Genomic DNA, 20163 nt, shown 5'->3' with positions numbered 1-20163 from the left:
AAAACGATTCGAAATGGGTACTTGTAGCAATCGAGAGAGAGCACGCTTGTTTATTCGTGAAGCTCCAAGAACAGCAGTCAGGGACAAAAACTATGGTCTGACGAATTGCGGGCACGATAAACCTGTCATTCATTCTAGTACATAACACTCGGAAAACTTCTGCAGTAGCGGTAAAGACTGAAACCTATATCCTATATTTGTGAATAGCGGCGTGGACAGCAGCTAGGCGTTGAATGAACTCTCCGCCGGGGCCTCCGTATGTCATTATCACTATCGTTATTGCCATTTTTGTTATTTTTTTTTCAGTGGAACAGAGAGACTTCGAACACATAGAGAAAACGCAGTTTCTACCTTAATATCGATCGGTATTCATAAATACGAAAACATTTTTGAATAGTTTAAATCCTCCACTGTGCCCAACCAAACATGAAGTTGGAGCAAAAGTGCGATAAATATTATCCCGGGGGACATAGCATAGTAGACATCAAACACGATAAGTTAGGTGTATAGGGAGCCAGACATTTCCTTCTCAACTGCGATCATTCGCATTCTCTGAAGAATGATCCGAAGTTGTTAGTATGCCAACAAACTGCCTATTTATTCCAAATGCTTCATTTCGACTTTCGATAAACTACGCTTCATATAACGTCCAATGTTATGAAGGATACTTGCCGACATTACGAATACTAGGATACGAACATTGTTTTATAGTGCACCTCGCAACTCCAATGTCACGCGAACGAGGGATGAAACGCCGAAGAATATTTACAAAGTATATTTACAAAAACAACTGCAGCGTTGGCCAGTTCAGCCGACGGCTCGAGACCCAGGAGGAGTTCGTCTCCTTCGTCGGGGCGCCCACGCGCATCGTCAAAGAGAAACGCGCGATGTGCATGTAGCAATATTAATGGAGAAAAAAGAACGTTGTTTATTGGAAAGCAACTCGATTCGTATTCTATTCGGTCCCAAAAATTGCTATTCGCACACCCATATACTATGCAGCCTTGCGATGTTTGGCGGCAATCGCACCACCCGATCGCCGTCTTCCAGGAGAGCTTGTAGTAAAACGTCGAGTCTACAAGAACTGTATGGCGTTCGGTGCGTCATCAGTCGGACGCGCATGCGCGCGACAGGAGAACCATGACGACCGGATGCGCTGTAGCGAGGCGGAACAGGATCGAGGGAACTCCGTCCGCAGACTGTGAGCCGCGTATACAGATAGAGCGTGAGGTAAATGGCGTGCTATCGGCATCGAAGATGACTGTAGAAGGATCGACATATGGGCGAGTTGGTACTGGTTGAACATCTTGAAGGGGCAGCGCAAAAAGACGATGACAGAAGGCAGGAACACACAGGACAGCGCTGTCCTGTGTGTTCCTGCCTTCTGTCATCGTCTTTTTGCGCTGCCCCTTCAAGATGTTCATCGAAGACGACGACGAGACGGCCTGATTCTGGGAAGAACGTGTCGCCAAGCCGAGCACATTGCACGAGGGAAGAGAGAGAGAGAGAGAGAGCTCGCCGGGAGGCGGCACGCCGCTCCGGACAGAGCGAATGGCCAACGCCGCGTCGTTTCTCACGAGAGGCGGCAATCATCTCGCGTTCTCGTATACGCAGTATAATAAACAAGCCGGCCGAGCAAGAGAGAGGACAATTTGGACGACGGCAGGATGCATGCTGCGTGCCATCTCTCGCGCGCAGTTCTGTGAACGCGAGTCCCATTGCTGCTATTTCCCCCGGCCACTATACAGCTAGCTGTAACTCGCGCATGCAGGGGCGCGTTGCACAAGTGCGAAAGACGAGAACTCAGCGAAGAAGAAGAAGAGGGGAGGGGGGGAAATGTGCGTCCGACTGCAGCAGAAATATTGCGCGGCTCCCGAACCGACCATTATCATCCCGAGCAGCTAGGAACGATTATACACATCCTCGACGAGTGCTGCAGGCAACGGGGGGAAGGGGGGCTATACACAAACGTTCAGCCCATTCGCCGTCCTTCTTCTTTTCGTTCTTCCGATTTTCGTCCAGCAGCTTCTTCGCGTATCTCTTGCCACCTGTGCGTGGTGCCAGTGGCGGCAGGTGCGCGCCCGGAGGCTGGTTACGCACATGTTAGCGCGTTAGCTCATGTAGCGTATAGATAGAATATAGTGATGCAGGTGCGAGGGAGAGATTTAGAAGGAGAAACATATCTATAAAAAATGAAATGACGATAAGAAAAAGGGGGGGGGGGGGGTTGTTGTTGGGTGTGGCATTTGCATTTGACGTGGCGTAAAACTGAAGTTCAGTCACCTAGTCAATATGACAGGAACAAGTATTCTCTGTAGCGCTTTCAAGCCAGCAAGCGTTCCGAGGATAAGCAAACAGCCCCTCTCTCAGCCGAGTGCGCTACCTCAAAACGCCATCCGTTCCCTTCCCCACACATACTATACCGGGTGTTTCAGCGAACACTTAAAAATGTTTTTTTTTTTTAATTGCTTTTGGCAGATAGCACTAATCTAGGCCGTGAGTAATTGGTCTGCTCCAAGAGGCGGACATGCACAAAAAATGTTGAAACGCATATATCTACTAATTAACAAAATTCACTATTTAAGTTTTTTAGCTAAATACCTTATGGCACATATTGCAATTTACAAATTCCAGCTGGGGAGTTCGCAAGGCGGACCCTCTTGGAACGAACTCTCAAGATGATACTAGTTTCGAGACATTAATTCCCGAACATTGCAGAGAAATACAGTGGCGTTCCTGTTACTTCCGTGCGTCAATACATAAAACGACGGTTTGTTAAGAAAGTGAGTGGAGCGACAGTACATTTTTTACCGCAAGTTTGACGGTAAACGATGTCATCCACACAATTGACTTCAAGTGGCACGCCGGCAATTTTCTTGTAGCTTACGGTCTAATCTAAAGCACGCACACACCAGAAATGTTGCCGAATATATGCCACTGGCTTTTCTCTGTATATCGTTAAATTATTATGCGATGGCTGCGTGTATAAGTTGTCCTGTTTCTTGTGTTATCGTTGTAATTTGTGCACGTGTACTCAAAGAAGCAGAGGAGCCCTCGCCTCGTAGATGTATACGTTCGGGGCTTCCCATGAATCAATAAACGTGGCGTGTTTCTATTACTGCGCTTCCTTCGCTGTCGACTGACATTTGTCGAAAATGTCGAGGCCATTGCGGGCGTGACCGGGCCTGTCATCGAACCCTCGCCATGGCGACCTCATAGAACGTTTTTGAAACAATGCAAACGGGACGAAAAACACGGTAAGAAGTATAGAACAGGCGCTGACTAACAACTCACGATTTTATTGGCAAAAGCAGCGAATAAGTAGAAAAAGGTCAAGATGCGCGCGGGCATAACTATAGCACCTTCGGGCATATTTGTTTCGCCATCGAACAAGAAAATACAGGGGACTGCATGATATGCAATTATGGCATTTTAGGCATTTACTGATGTGGAACGCTTCTACAATTTCACGCGCTCTCTGACTGCCACGTCTATATGACACATCACCGAAGCGCACGAAGGCTTTTCTTTTTATGCCTACACTGTCGCAAAAGCTAGTGCTCGAAACACAGAAACGGTGACCTTCAGGAATTCTCATTGCGCAGGAAGTTACGCATGCTGCGAATGAAATACATTTAGCGATAAACGCATAATTCCTCCAACATGTTCCCGGGGGGGGGGGGGGGGCATCTCTGTAATTCGTACTCCACACAAACACGTATCGTCTGTACTTGCCTTCGAGGAAGCTATGGGAGCGTTTATGGCAGCGAATTCACAAACGCGAGCAAAAGAGCACCTTTTGCGAAATCGCTCAGGGGAGGTCCCCCACAGCGAACGACAGAGTTTTACGTAACGTTATGCATGTATATACGCGCGCAAGCCCCTCATATCTCGGGCCGCTGGAGCAAGAAAGGAGCGCGCGCGGTTCGCATTATAATAATTACGAGCCGCAGAGACAACGCTGTCAACCTGAGATGAGTAATGCGCGCCGAGTCCCATTCTGTCCAGTGCCCTCTCCGCAGCTTATATACCAGTTTCGCTTAGCGATGGCTTCGACCGCGCTGTGGAAAACGCATGCTCGGAAAGGCCTTCAATCCGAGAGACAAAACTGCCGCTTACAGGATAAGAGAGTAAATGCGCGTTTGTGTGTGCGAGCGTCTGCCAGTAGTTTCTGGTGGGCGATGTTTATGTATGTGTGTGCCTACGTCCAAGAGCATTAACGGGGCTCAGTAGATACACAGAAATATACGCGGGTTCATGTCTGTAACACGCGGCCGGCTCGAGTCTTCATTCATCTCGGCCCACAATTATCCGGCATTTTCGGCTACCAACGACGCCCGCCTCGGGCGTCGCCCATTGCGTGTCCGTGCAACAGCAGTGCGACTCGCAAAATTGTTATTACTGGCACCACTGTTATTGTCAAGCGTGTTCCTGCGCTTCTTCTTATTTTTTTAATGCTCCTCTCAACTATATGTATCGTGTCGCGCGTTCGCACACTCGAGCATCGCCTACAGGTTAAGTTAGCATATGCTCGCGCTGGGCGAAGAAAAACTATTGCCGCTTATTGTTGCCCGCTGGCAACCGAAGTGGGCACGCCGCGGAGTGGAGGTTAAGGAAGCGCTGCCGCTCCGAGGCATAATGACAGATTTCGAATTGCGCACCGCTTCTCTGAGAGGGGGGGGCTGCGAGCAGCCAATGACACGATGCATTTGGACTCGGTTACATTTTCGGCTCCTCGCTTCGTTGAGGCCTGCAGCAGTCCACCCCACCTTCTGCCGAACGAGGCCCAAATGACCGCACACACTCGCCGATTGGCCCGTTCTGTTCCGGCACAAACAACACCGACACGCACATCGGGCAAAACGATGCTGGCACTGGGGGCCGAGAGAACGAAGGGGAGAAAGGAAGGGGGGGGAGGGGGGGTTCGCTGGTTTGCAAGGTACGAGAGACCACCACGCCGTGAGCGGAATGTTGCCGACGTGTCCAACCGAACGAGGCATTACCACAGCGCCGTCCGGACACGCTGCATATACGTGACACGCAGCATTTCGAACTAAGAGTGAACCCCCCCTCTCTCCCTCTCTCTCTCTCTCTCTGGCGTGTGTGTAACTGCACTGGTAAGAGTCGTTGTGCGTTCGCGGCGTTGCGCAGATATATGAACACGGTCATTTCGAAAGGAGCAGCAGCAGCAACAGAAACAGCAGTCGTCTCTGCCTGTATACGCGCCACCGCCGCTGCGTAATGACTGGCCTGCGCGAATTACATACCGCGCGGAGGGTCATTTCTGTTTGCTACTGCGCGCGTCCGTGCGCGTGCTTCCTCCCTCGTTCTCTCTATCGTCTTACTGTCTGTTGAGAAGAACAAGAAACAAGCTACAACGAAGAACCAAACAAATAAAGAAACAAAACCGTCGGAAGGCAATGCCTTTGTGCATGGAATGAGTGGAAAGGGAGCAACGAAGGGATGGGCAGCTGGACCGTCGAGCAATTTGCCAATTTGCGAGAGTCGCAGTCGTCGTTCCAGCCGGCCGAGTTTGCGAGCGAGAACGAGGCAGAGGGAAAGAGAGAGAGAGAGAGAGAAAGACAGACGGAATTGCAGGCTGGCTCTGTTTCGATTGTGCGCCTTACGCGACCGCCCGAATTGCCACTTCAGGGTGTGGTTCCACGCCCGGCGCGAAGGCTGCGGCAAGCGCACTTACCGCAGGCGTTGCACACATACGTGTGTTGTACACTCGTGGTACGTGCCCTTGTAATGGGCGGCATTCGTAAAGTCCGCTCACCGACTGTCGACCAATGGTTCGCCGAGCAGGGCGGGGTTATGCGCTTTCGCGTGGTCAAAGGCTGCGCTCTCGACGGTAATGTTCTCGGCGAACGTGCGAGGGACGTGGACGAAAGGAGCGCTTGCTCGGCTAGCAGATTGGAATAAAAGGGAGAGAGAAAATGATGACGGCGTCGAAAACTTTTTTTCAAATACGACCTCGACTGATACGAAAAGCAGGCGCTGCCGTGTATATAGGCGGAGTGTTGTAGAAAGAAAGAAAGAAAGAAAGAAAGAAAGAAAGAAAGAAAGAAAGAAAGAAAGAAAGAAAGGAAGAAAGAAAGAAGGAAAGAAAGAAAGAAAGAAAGAAAGAAAGAAAGAAAGAAAGAAAGAAAGAAAGAAAGAAAGAAAGAAAGAAAGAAAGAAAGAAAGAAAGAAAGAAAGAAATGCGCAGGACGAGCATAATTCGCGTGACCTGACTGCAGACACTTGTACCACGATTTGTGCGGTATATAAATAGTGTAACGCCTAACGCTCCGTGGTTCTGAAAAACCTCACCTACTGTTAAGCGGCGGTAGTGCTGGTACCACATAGGCACTGCATAAATCATTCGTAGACAGCTTTTGACTCGCTCGTGTACTTTCGACAAGTGTATACGGCGCCGATGCATTCCTGCGCACTGGAGAACTATATCGTATGCGGCGTCGAGACCATGCGCCGCGTACCGGTGTGTTCTAAACTAAGGCTCGCGGTACAGAAGCGCTGCAGGACAAACTGCACGGCTGCAACCACGCATTTAAACGTATAAACATCACGGCGAGACTCATGACTGTGAGCGAACTGCGTTGCAAACGCGTGTCTCATTTTCATCGCGTAGTATTACACAACACGTAACGCCTAGCGTGTCCATTTTGCCTTCGAGCTGGGACGATCACGAAGGTATAGTGGATTGGGTGAACTGGACCGATCCGTAAGGCACCGTGCTCTCCTACATAGCGTGCTCAAAGCGCTTGCTGCCCCGAGAGAAGGACGGAGAAAACGTGCGCGCTCTCACTTCTGCAAGTATAAATTGTTGCTATGCCACGTGACGCACGCGCCAAGAGTCTCAAAGCGCTATAGCTTGCACGAGGAAAGGAGTGGTAAGGTTCCTATTCCTTCGTTCCGTGCATGCGTTTGCGTCTTAATGAGTGTAGCGTCGGGCTGCCCCGTTGAGGGGGGGTGGGGGGGGGGAGGCCTTGCTCAAATCCAACCATCACACACTTTTCCTGTCGACAAGACACGCGAAGAGCCGCCGTCAAAGCTCCCATTGCGCCAACTGGGCCGAAGTCGCGAGAACACATACATAAAAAACCGACCTTCTCTTCATGTCGAAATGTGCCGCGTGATTCATGCGTCCGAGAGGCAGCAGCTCAGGTGGTCTCGAGTTGCGCCATATAGAGCGAGCGTTCGCACGTGCGAGAGAGAGAGAGAGATTACCCGCTGTGTAGCGGCTGAAAGGGCCGAGGTGCTTCGTGTATATCGTGACCGCCTCGAGGCGAAGAACGACGGCGGGCGGGCGAGCTGCCACGCTTGCGAGGCGCGCTTCTCTCAGTGGCGGCCAGCCACCCCTGCACGGGCGAAGAAATCCGACCTCGCCCCTCTCGACACCCGGCGTGCAACGGAAGCGGCCAGCCACGTTGATTAGAAGTGATCTAGTCGCTCCTGCGCTGACCCCTGGCAGTGCGTTCTACTTGTTTGCGGCGTACGTGGAGAAAGAAACACTGCACGAAATAGTCGTGACGTGTGCTCTCTGCGTTCTTGGGTCCAGGTAGGCATATATATAGAGTCACGTGCGAAATTTTCTAGAGGGAACTACGGCGCTTCAATTGCTCAGCTACCGCGATTCGTCTAATTTTCGTGCTGGTGGTTCCGGACGTTATTGGGGCGTTATTTTTTTATGCTTTATCTATCTAAATTTCCAAGGAATTGCTCTTTGCCACCTAAACGCATGAAGGTAATAAGTTTCATCGTGCATGCATGCGTGATGATCGCGCGTTGATTTTACAACGCAATGTTTGTTGAACATTGCCAATCTACAAAGCCACAAAGCCATTTGAAAGCAGAATGACGAAGTCTAGGCGAATCGATGAACTATACTCGTCATACCCACGCTGTATGCATGAACCGCCATGCATGCAGCTCCCGTATACACTTCAGTGCTGTTGCTCATATATACAAGTTCAGCATAGAGACGAAGTGCCTGACACTCACAGAAATATTATTAAACGCAATCTGGCCGGGTCTCCCTAAGTATATAAAATTAAAACATGACTTATAATTCTGGAAAAAGGAATGATGTCGGCTTGTGTTAACAAAATTTGTCCTGCGCAAAAGCGATTCCTCATTGGTCGACCATCTGGGTGCCCAAAAATCATGGCAGCAATCAGCGTGATGAAACGATCGCCTCGACGTTTGCCAGTTAAGGATCGCACCTAGTTAAGAGAAACAACGAGCACGGGTCTCGATATCACAGCGCTTTGGTGAAGCCGTGCATCGCCCTAATTCGCCCATATGTTACCAAGTTTGACAACGCGCTATAGAAAATGTCACTAGTGAAGGTTTCGTTTTATTACTAATCGCGTTTCGAGCCAAAGGTAACGCCTGCGCGCATTAACGCGTCAGATATACATTTTTCGTGTTGTTCATCTGTTCGTCTGAAAAATATTTTCATTCCATTTTTGTCTTTTTTGTTTTGCATATGCGCTCGGGAACAGGCTTACTTAAAGCTCGTCCGCGGAAATGGCACAATTCTGTCACAGCAGTTGGATTGCTCGAAAAAAAGGAGGGCATTATTTGCACGACAAAGTTTCATTGAATAACTATTTAATTTCTTCGTTAGGACACTGCCGATAGCAGAGTACAAGAGTCATGGACAGTGATGAAGCCATTTCCGTTTAGCACAAATCCGGTGCTGAGCACGATGTTTTGAGATTAACGTTCCCAATCCGGGATCAGTCATCACGGCTCTTCATGAATACGCGTTCCTTCTTGCGTCCGTGTCACTATCTTGCGCCTTTTTATGCTCCGATCAACCTGGTACAATCTAAAGCTTGCGGCTGAACAGCAGAATCAACTTTCGGTGCTTCACTCGCATAAAACTCTCACGCGCCCATTTTCGCATTCACATGTGTATGCACGCGCGCAACCTACTCATGTGCAACAAACGCGTTTTCGTGAAAAGCCAACAGTGGTATTCGTAAAATACAAAAATAAATAAATAAATAAATAAACCACTAAACAAGGACAATTCATCAACTATGTCGTTCCCAAGGTTGGCGCTGTGCACGGCGCTATAAGTTGTCGGACGCACGTCACTATATGCAAGACGAACGGATCACGTACAAAAAAAAAAAGAAAAAAAAAGGCTCGCCGTAATCTCCGACGAAAGAAAGCGACGGACTGCGTTATCGCCGCATGACGGACTCCATATCGTGCCGTTTTTTTTTATGCGGTGCCCACGCGTCGCGCAGAGCCTTTTTCTTCGTACAACGCCGGCGAACGCGTCGCCGAGTCTGCCGGACCATTTTAACGGAGCGGATAGCAAGAATGCGCTCCATTCAAAACCAAGACGGCGGCTCCACCGAAGGTGACAGGAACCGAAGGAGAACAGAAGCAAGCATGAAAAGAAGAGAGAGCGTGAGTGAATGAGGTGAGAGAGAGAAAGCGCGTGATAGCGCCAGCTAGATGCCAGATTGCGGCGAAACAAAAGCGCGCGTCAAGTCGTGTGAGGAGGGGGGGACGACGCGCGCGCGCGTTATGCACTCCACCGAGCAGGCGTGCCCGGTATATATGGGAGAGGTTGATAGTGCCCGTCGGTTCCTCTGTAGCCGGCTGCTGCTGCTGCTGCGGTGCGACCGCGAAGGGCTCGGCTCGCACGACGGCGTCGTCTTCGCTGGAGCGATCACTCGGCGCGCGAGGAGAAGAAATGCGCAAGGCCCGAGTCGCCCATTGTGTTCCCCACCGCCGACCGGCCGGAAAGACGTCTTCGCTCTCGACACTCTCTGTTTCTTTCTTTTCTTTCTTCTCTCTCAGCGCTGGCGTTGTACATACGTACCACCAACCATTGTGTACTTTCTTCGACACCGTGTGGTGAGGAGAAGGCAACAACAACGCGACGACCGCCGAGCCGGTCGCTGGATATCGTTCGATGCGCGCCTGCAGGGCGGCGTGCCGCATGGTCGAGCGGTTCGGACGCGCGCGTACGCGTATACGCTCGCATACGCGCGTGCACGCTCACACGCATGCGCGCCGCGTACGCGTTGCGACAAAAGAGCCGCGTCGCCGGGGGAGTTTATTGGACGTCCACTCGGTTCGCTGGGACGGCGCCGACAACTCGGCGACAGCGCGGTGTCAATGCGTGACGCGGCCCAGCATGCGTGCGCGCGCGGGGTTGGTCGGTCGGTTCATTCACGTCTTGTTGTAAGCCGGCGGCTGCAACATGCGTGAGAATGAAAGGCGCGCGAGGTAATGATGCCGGGGTATAACCCTCAGATCCTAACCTCCCCTCCCCACCCCCCTCGTTCGTTTGAGAAAGACGGCATGAAAAAGAAGGACGCGTATGTTCGAAAAGAAAGGGAGACTCAAACTGAGACAGGGCAGGCAGGCAGAGTCTTATACGTGAGCACTTACAACTCGAGTGCATTAATGCGCTTCGTTGAACATGGGACAGCTGAATTCGGCGGCTCAAAAAAATGCCCCGAGAAAAGCGGCTTGTGTGTAACATATACTCCCGGTGAGGTGAGGCAGGCTTTCCTTTTTAAGACTAACTATAGAGGTGGGCTCGTATATGCTGGTTGCTCAAAGAACGGCGTTTCGAAATGCGGAGTTTTCAAAAGTGGGAGAACCTTTTATGCGCCGTAGCTTTGCGTGTCGTAAAATTTACCAAGAAAAGGCAGGATATATGTTAGAAAAATCGACAGGAACGGAACAGTTGTGAGCAAAGGCGTGAGAGCTGTCTAGAGCAGCGCACCAAGCGAACGTCTCCGGTTTTCATTAAGGAGCCTCTCTGAACGCTGAGTTCCCTTAACAACGGAGAAGAATAAGAAAACGGAAGATTCGGGCATTTTTTTTTCTTTTCTACTCTAATTTCATCTGCATGCTATGCGACATTTCCCCCGGCCACTGACAGAGGTCGCTCTGCTGATCGCGACTGGCGACCACGGAGCTACTCAGGGTGAGCCGGGGTTCACACTGGCGAGCACGACTTGCCCTTCGCCGCACCGAAATTTCTCACGACTGGCGCCGTTCACGTCTGCTCACTCCGTGCATCATCAATACGTCATCAATGCATTCATCAATGCAAAACGTCAATGCATTCCGACGTCCTGCTCCGCCGCTGACGGGTTCAGCAGCTTTGCGACTCTATGTAGTCGCGGCGCTGAAAATCGATCAGCGCGCGAGTTCCCGAAATCGGTCGCTTTGCGACCTATAAGCGACCATTTGCGAACCGACTTGAGCGCCCGCGATCTCCGCGACTATAGCCGATGTGAATGTTTCCTTACTCCATGCTCGATCGAAAACTTCGGCGACCGCTAGCCCTTCCAATGCATAGCTACGAAGAGCGGTAGGCTTAAGAATATATATACGAGTATATACGGCTAGGAGTGCGTTGAAAAGGCATGACACACAACAGCGCCTTAGCTCCCTATCTCTCTATTCGGTTGCGCTTGAGGATCATTCATTACGTCAACGGCGCCCGCGCTAACAAGATTAAATTGGGTCACGCATCCCCGCCGCACGTGGTCTCGTACAGGCCGCTCACGGTTATATCATTGAGCCCTGATCTGCTGCTCGTGTGCGCAGCTTCGCGCACAACAAAGCATCATTGTTCTTTCCAAACCAAAGGCTTTTTTACCGTGCCCGAGAAACAAAACGTATTGTTTTTTTCCCACCGTCATATATGTACGAGCGTGCGTAAAGGAATGTTTCGCAACGAGTCGTGTTTTTTTGTGTGGTTTCGATTGCGTCTGCGCACGATTTCCTCGTCGGTGTTTGTCGGATGTCCAGCACGTTGCTCGCACGAGATATATCGCGTCGATCAGTGTTTCATTCACGCCTGCAGAAGCAAGAGAAAGAGCCGGGTAAAGGAACAATGCAACTCAACGCTTCGAAACCGGCAACAAGAGGGAAAAAAAAATCAAAAGAGAGTTCTGCTTTTCTGCCAACACCATACAGCTAATCTTCACCGTTGTGTTCCAAGACAAGGGGTGTCCATAAATTAGAGCATCCACGCAGGCAAGAACCGGAGGCACGAAGCTTGAGTGACGTGAGAGAAGGGATGCGGCGACCACCTGTCAAAGGCTTTCTTTTTTTTTTCCCCTTTGAAGACGGTGGCGGTTTGTGGGCTGAGATGAGTGACGTTTCGGCTAGCTCGGAGGCGTTCTTCGTGCGGGTGGGAAGCGTTTCTTCCCGTGTTACGTACTGCGTAACATGAACTCCCGGGGCTCAGGGATGATTATGCTTTGGTGTATATGCGAAGGCTACTCGTAGATGGGAACCTGCGGCTTTCTCACCGTGCGTTATACTTTAGTAATACTAAAGTAGCTAGAATTGCATACGCACGTTAGCTGCAAAACTGTGGCCGGAATATGTTGAAAGCAACAAATGTAAGTCTGAAACATACAAGGGCATATCATTCTAATCGCAAAAGTAGCATGTGGTAGAAACATCTTGAGTTGAAGGGAATAACAACGGGTGTACAAAAGTGTCTTGAGCTTGTCGTACACCCATTAATATACATGACCTTGCACGAGTTGCTCGCGCTTTTAAACGATGATAATAAACTTGAAGCAGTCGAGCATTCTTGCGATGGTATTTCAATTCATCGAGCAGCACCTGAACGTTTATATTGGTGGTAAACCAGTCACGTATCGATCATACTGGTCCTATATATCGCGGACGTCCGCATTTCCATCACACTCGTTCATGACACCATCTTTTAACATCTGATTTTTTAAATGACTGCCAAAGTTGATTAAAAAAGAACGTTTGCCACTTGGCATATAGCTATATATAGATGTGGTCATGCAAAAAGAAAAGAAGGAGAAACCACATACCCAATAAGAAATCAGATAATTGTCCGGACACAAAGCACACCCCACAAAATCCATGCAAAAGGGCACCTAAACAAATGACGAAGAATGATCAGAATCAGCTAAAATGGGCGTGCGCATGCGTGTAATTGTCGCATTACACACACACACACACAAAAGAAACAAAATTGGTTAACAGGAGATCGCGCTCTTAATACTAGAGTTTGACGGAATCTCGTTCTCTATGCATGCTACAAGAGAGAGAGAGAGAGCTTAGGTGTAGGATGTGTATAGTCGGGCACTCAAGTCTGTCGCCTTAAGGTAGTGAAAAAGCGCTCGAACTGCTTTCTGGGCTAATGAACTGTGAGGCCAGGCTCCCAAGATCTTCGCTTCCGTAAATGGCCTGTCATCCAGTCTATTCAAGGCACACAGGAGAGCCTCACGTTGATTATCGAAGCGAGAACAGTTGCACAGAAAGTAATGTAGCATTGCAATCGCTGACCAAGTCACTGAAGAAAGAAAAGCGCAGGAAAACCATTTCATGTGAGATGAAAAGCCTGCAAGCAGAAACTGTGCGCTTGGCGAACAATGTCAAACCAGCTCGAAGTTAATCTGTGCGGCACTCTAAAGAACCGCGACGATTCCAACGTTCGCCTGAGGTGGCTTATGCTGCGTCATAGATCCTATTATGAAATTGGTGAAAAATGAGATAAATAAAAATGAAAAAAGAAGCAACACCAACACTGTAATAAAAAGCACAGCCACAGTGGGCGCATTTCAACCCAACCTGTACTTATAAGTAGACCAGCACTGCTCTTATAGAGAAACGATGACCACATGTTATTGGGGACCCAGGAAGAATATGCAAGAAGGAAAACAGACACGGAACACCGTGTTACCAAAGTTTGTTTTTTAACGACACCGGAAATACGAAGAAATTGACACGCGAGCAGCCTTGTATCGTAATCGTTTCTTTAAACTGCAGCCATCTTCATTCGCCGTTGTTTCACATGCATCCTCGTATAGTACTAGCAAATGCCTATATTTTTTTCTTGTTCTTGGTTTTACTAATGCATACAGCAGAACGTTTACTCGGGGTTTTCTTGAATTAAAACTTGAAAAATATCTTTCACTATGGAAAAAAACGTGCATTAGTCTTTCGTACACAGCGGAGAAACACGTTTTGGCACAATTCATTGGGGTTTGATTTTAAATGCGACGTTATGCGGAAGAAGAAAGCAATACAGAAAATAGGAAGAAGAATATACAGAACAGAGATGCATGCCTCGCTTAAATTTTAGTTACGTCCAGATAGTTTCCATTGCTTAGCGATAGCGCACACTTTCTTCATTACTTGAGCGTCTGCCGCATATATGCGCAGGGCCTCATCGTGATGTTTTGGCATACATGTGAATTCTGTTCATATACTGCAACCTTCTTTCATGTTGTCCAAATTACCTCTATACTTCAGCACGCAAGCTACAATATAGCCTTGGTCTGTGGTTCCAACCAACATTTTGCAGCTCTGCGTGTAATCAGAGGAAACGATGATAGCCAATCAGGCAATTCAAATATTCCTCTGCGTTTCAATTGTGGGTTCGCTTGCAGGCCGCAGCGCGAAGCATTTCAATAAAGGAAAAAGAGATAAGAACAAGAGAGAAAGAGAGAGAAAGAGAGAGACGCTTGTGTCGCGTGCTTTGGGTGCCCTTTACACAACTCCAAGCAGTAGAAATTATTCCGGAGTACTCCATTGCTTAGCTCGAATGTTGCTTGCGACTACGTCAAACCTCTGGAATCAATCACCGAGTCACATGTGTTATATTGGCTCCATCACAGATTCAGATAGGAGAGAGAGAGAGAGAGAGAGAGCAAGGAGAGGAATGGTGAACCAGACGAGCACCCGGTTTGCTACCCTACACTAACGGTGGGGGAAAGGGGAACAGAAAGATGAAAAAAGGGAGAGAGTAAGCAGTGAGTTAGTGTGGGAATTCGGTGACAAAGCCACGGAATAAAAAAAGCGCTTCAGCGTTGCAGCGATACCGAATAGACATATTCGATAACGCTCTGTTAACAAACTGAGCTTTCGAAACATAGCAAGACTGCCGCGAGAACAAGCTCGGGGAGCCCCTCAAGAAAAGCCGCAAAAGCAGTTTCCCGCCCCAGCTCTCAGTGACATCATGAATTTTGGCACCTTAATCGTGCTCAGGTCTGTAATAGCTAATAGTTTATCGGTACGAGTTGTGATCGATTGCATTCTAAAGCAATCGAATAGTTAAGCTTCGAGAAACTCTTTTGTTCCAAAACGCGCTGAATACGAGTAATGAGTTGAACCCCGTGATGTCACATTGAATTAGCAACGCCGAAATTTGCGCACGACAGAGAGAGAGGCCTTCGTTTTCTCTGCTAGTAATCAATTTCTTTCCGTCAAATGCAATTTCGAAACACTAATTTACGAATGTAAACGAGGAGGAAGAGAGGGAAAGACAGGGCGGTTATAGCCAGTGCATATATACCGAGCTGGCTGCGCTGTGACGGGTTAGGGGCATAAACAAAATTAAAATAATTGAAGACGACACGAGGAGAGAGAGAGAGATAAAACTAAAAGCTGTACGCGAGTGCGATGTAGCGCACTACCCTTCTCAAACTCCGTAACTTACCAGTGTTGCCCTTTAGTTTCTTTTAAGTTGCGGTGTTTTAGGAATCGTCACGGCTTACTCGTTCACGTGATGACTCAGAAATTCCCGAGCAGACTGAAAGATAATGAGCATGACGCGAGGAGCAACAAGCATTATACGAATGACGGCCCGTACATGCAAAAAAAAGTTATACGAGAAATGTTCGCAAGAGCAAACTTCAGCTAACAACGATTGTGGACATACTACATGTAGCGAAGGCGGCCGGCCAATGGGAAAAATCATTCTCGAAAGAAAAGCTTTGTAAGTTAGGCCCGAGATCGCTAAGAGGACAAATTCGCAAATATTATCGTTCGTACCTGTTCTTTGCTATTGGCCGTTGCTAGTCAATTTGCGACGTTAAACATTTTCTTAGTGAAGTCGGTCAGCCAATATAAAACTGCATTTACGACCGAAAAGTATGGTGGATTCGGTCCCATAGCCTTCAATAGCGAATAATTATCGCGAAGGCAAAGAACGCAAAGACGTGGCTTCTGCTGCAATCGCTTCTAATTCTGCCATCAACAGATGATTGAATTATAATTCTATAACCAAAGGGAATTCAATGAACGACGTATGCTCTCGTATACGCTCATATTACGCCAACGTTTCTCATAAAGCATACAAAAACGGCGTCTTCTCCAAGGAAACCGCGGGTTTTCAGAAGCGTCGTTGTTAGTTTGCGACTCGATCAACCATCACTATATATTACATTCATTGTTACTTTAGATCGCCCACGAAGTGTGCGATTGTGCGGCAGTGCGAGACGTTTTTCAAACTTCGACGTTGCTACCGGAATAAAAGGTCAAGTTATGGCGACGTATATTCGCATATTTTTTTCGGTGCTCCACCGAGGCCGCTTTGCCGCATCGTCCATAAACTAATAAATGTACAGTAATGTGTTCTTGATAGCTAGTTTGTCCGCACATTCTTGATCCTCTATTAGTTAATTGACGACAGGACGCAATGACATAACGCCGGATTACCGAAGCAAGTGGGGGAAATTGAAACAGCATATTTTTTCGCGTGCTTGTCGCGTGTTTCATCGTGCTGAATGGACTCTTTTACCTGTAAAAGAAAAAAAAAAGAGAGATCGCATCGAATTTCACTGGCCGCCTTCGCACGACCGAAGTTGAATGCACGCGTTCTTTTTGAACACGATATCGTTATGCCTTACTTCTTTTTCCCATTATACAGCGCTATGATGCGCGTGTCATTCATGAGTTATATTGGGAACGCTCTACCAATCAACAATAATTTTGACGTCTTTTTACCTTGCGGGGCGTGAAATGAACACAAGCTTCCATTAGAGCGAATAAGCAGAAAGTACGCAAATGTTAAGCGTCGCTTGTAGTATTCTGCAGCTTTTTGTTGGTGTTACAAGAGCCCTCGATAGCGTCTCACGACTTCAACGTTGTAGTTTTCTACATTGTCGCTCCGATAATTCACGAAGAGGGATGAAATATACAGTGATTAAGGAAGGAAGTTCCAGCGGAGCCTCCAGGGCATTAACGACCTCGTGGTAGTGTAATGGCTGGTATATAAGATTGGGTGGGCGCAGTTCGTTGAAGCTAATGGCTGCCGTTGGGCTGAGTAGCAAAAATAACTTTGATAGGTCCGTTAGCCAATATAAGCCGACTTCTCCAAGTTGATGATGTGCAATAGAAAAAAGAAAGAAAAGGACGGATATCGTGATCTTGATTGCTTTCCTGTCTTGAAAGGTGGTATAAGAAAGAGGGTGCAAATATAGTCGTTGGGTTAAAAAAAAAACCTTCCTACCTTTCCCTCTTCGTTTCTCTCTCTCTTGTCACGAGCAGGAACGCGAATTCTGGTGCCTAATATAAAGGTGAAACAGGCAGCGGCCCGATTTTGCTGTTTATGACATTTGGGGGTAAATAGAGGGCACCGTTGAGTTTATGGAACATACGAAATTTATAGGGTGCTACGCATGGCCGAGGGGGACCAAGGGATGCGGCCGGTTTGTTCGTTATTGCGCATAAAGTGACTGTCCCAGGATTTTCCCGCATCACGAAGCTCCGCACAGATGTCCTGATCAGTTCCTACAGTTTCCGTTCGAGTAATCGTTTGATATACGTCACACTATAGGATAACATGTAAGAGACAACCTCAAGCCGAGTGAGTGCTTACATATAATGATGAAAAGCTTTCTTTCGAGCCGTGGGTAGCCCTACTGCACATGCATGTGGTATTGCAACTGCAGATAAATAAGGCAGTGTATAGTTTGTAAAGTAAAACACAAATAAAAGGAATGTCACCCAGTATGCAGTAAGGTTCACTTTAACGAGAACATCAAATTATTATTCGGAACTGATGCGGTTGTTTTGAAACGAGCACTCTTTACAATGAAGTTGATGATATCCTGAAGAAAAATGTTGCATTTAATAATAATTAGGTGTTTCCAATAAGGAGCGGACCGCGCTGTACATTTAATATGGCTGTGCCTCTAAGCGAGTTTTGTGAGTGAATATGCATTCGATCTTGTAGTTACGTGCAATCCAACAGAGAGGTCGATTAAGTATTCGAATACGCGCACGGCTACGTCATAAGAACATGGTGACGCATTTTCTTTTTGCTCTGTAACGGAAGAGGTTGACGAAGCATTCAACATTACTACTTCTAATTTACTGAAGAGCGGGAAACTATATCTCCTCCACGGAAGTGTTTGCGCTGTTACTGGGAATTACATTCTTCGGTACTTTGTAACGAAAGTTATCCTGTCGTATGCCATACCGAGATACCTGATGAAAAAAAAAAAAAAGAACGTAGCAGCTCGACTGATGGATTCAGAGAAGCAACGGCGCTGAAGAGCAGATTATAATCTGCGAATGCTAATGAGGACGAATTTCGAAACATAATCGCGGTCGCCTCTCCCTGGTTACCTTAGCCATTTCGCCTGCATGTATAAACATTGACCCGGAAAGAATAATATGCACGTGTTATAGACTATTCGAGGAATGTTGCGGAGAGGAAAGTTAACGAGGAATTTAGTTTTGCTTCTTGTTGTTTCGGGTGCGTATACTGGATATATAAGGCCATTACACCGCTTTTTCTGCTCCGTTAACTTCAAGAAGTTGCAAATTGCACGCTCGGCTTCCCTCGAGTTGGTGGCCCGGTATTCTGCCAGTGCTTTCTATCGAATACAAACGATCACATAAATATAAGGACAAGATGCGGCAACTCCGCCGAACGCTTTCAATCTGGTATAGAAGAATGGTGCAAGATCACACAAATAGGCATTACGGAGAAGAAAACGTGCGTAAAAATCAGGAGGTAATGCTCTACTTCACCACAACCATGCTGGAAAGGTTGAGAGTAACCGATAAAGAAAGGTGGACGATGGGCGGGCGTGTAAGAGACAAGAGGTGCAAATCAATGAAAGTGAGAACGAGACTTCGAGCTCCGAAAACGCAGGACACGCACGCACATTCACACGGGATACATGGAGTGAATGCGGGAGGAACAGAGACAGGACAAAAGGGAGGGGGGGGGGGCGCAACACAAGAGAGAGGCGGTGGTCTCGACGGCAACCAACCCGAGCAGAACGCAGCGTCCTGACCTGGCAGTGGTGCAGTCCTTGTAGAGCGAGTCGAAGTCCTTGCACGACAGCAGCTTGCACCGGTTCACGCCGGGCTGGATGGCGCCCAGTCCGCGCAGCACGCGCACCTGCTCCACGTTGCACACGATGGGGCTGATGCCCAGCCGCTTGAGCTTGGTGTAAACGGTGTGCAGGCCTCCAACCAGGTGCTTGAGGAACAGCTCGAACGCCTGCGGCAGGCACAGCAGGTACTCGCCGCGGTACGCGAACGCCGCCACCTTCTCGCCGCGGTACTCGATGAGGCGACAGTCGGTCGCGTCCGCGGCGACCGACCGCGACGGGCTCTTGAGTCGCGCCGCCGCTGCCGCAGCCGACGACAGCGGGTCGAGTCCGCCGCGGAAGCCGTTGATCACCGAGCAGAACTGGTCGCAGAGCGCGGCCGCGTTGAACGCCGGCGGCAGGGGCGGCGGCAGGTCCGGACCGCAGGGCGACGAACCCCGGCTGTCGCCCCCCAGGTACGAGGACCCCGGCGCGGGGTGCCCGCCGCCCAGCGAGAGGTTCTCGGGAAGCAGCGAGGCGGCATCGGTCGATGCCATGCTTCTCGGAGAGGACTCGGCGCAGCGCGAGAGTCCCGCACTCGACTAAGCGGCCCGCGAGTGAATCGTGCGCGCACTCACACCGGCGTGCTCCGAGCGGCGACGGTGGGGGACGGGCCGCGGGAGAGAGTGAATTCTCGACTTCGGAGAGGGCGAGGGCAGTCCGGACGGTGGCGCCGCCTGGAGACGTTTCCTAGCGATATGCGAGCGGTGCCTGTCTCCGCCTTATTGGAGGCTTGTCGCGACCGCCGCCGGTCGTGGACCCTGTCGTGCGGCGATGCGGAGAACGGGAAAGGCTGTTGTTTAAGCGAGGCAGGGCGTATTCCGAGGTGTTCCTTCTCCAACTGCGAATGAGATGCAAAAGAGACAGAAATTCGCAGAAGAGTGAAGGCTTGAACTAACTGCAGTGGTCGAACAAGGAACGTCGCCTGTCCAACTATATATATGCGAACTAGCGCTAGGGAAAGGGACACGAAACGAAGGCGATGCCGCAGGGCGCTGACATATCGAAG

The 20163-nt window shown here is 49.0% G+C and overlaps 1 protein-coding gene across 3 annotated transcripts in view; it reads right to left on the bottom strand.

Moving 5' to 3' along the window:
* Nucleotides 1–19719, bottom strand: part of LOC135902593 (dachshund homolog 1-like) — a 68492-nt gene extending 48773 nt beyond the window's left edge. For all 3 annotated transcript variants that reach the window (XM_065432782.2, XM_065432785.2, XM_065432783.2), the window contains exon 1: nt 19077–19719. In XM_065432782.2, coding sequence (XP_065288854.2) covers nt 19077–19651 — 575 coding nt within the window. In that variant the 5' untranslated portion in view covers nt 19652–19719. The remainder of the gene's footprint in view (nt 1–19076) is intronic.
* Between the last annotated feature and the right edge of the window lie 444 nt (nt 19720–20163).

Source organism: Dermacentor albipictus, chromosome 3 (genome assembly GCF_038994185.2).
Source record: "Dermacentor albipictus isolate Rhodes 1998 colony chromosome 3, USDA_Dalb.pri_finalv2, whole genome shotgun sequence".
Taxonomy (NCBI): domain Eukaryota; kingdom Metazoa; phylum Arthropoda; class Arachnida; order Ixodida; family Ixodidae; genus Dermacentor; species Dermacentor albipictus.
This window is presented reverse-complemented; position numbering and strand designations above follow the sequence as displayed.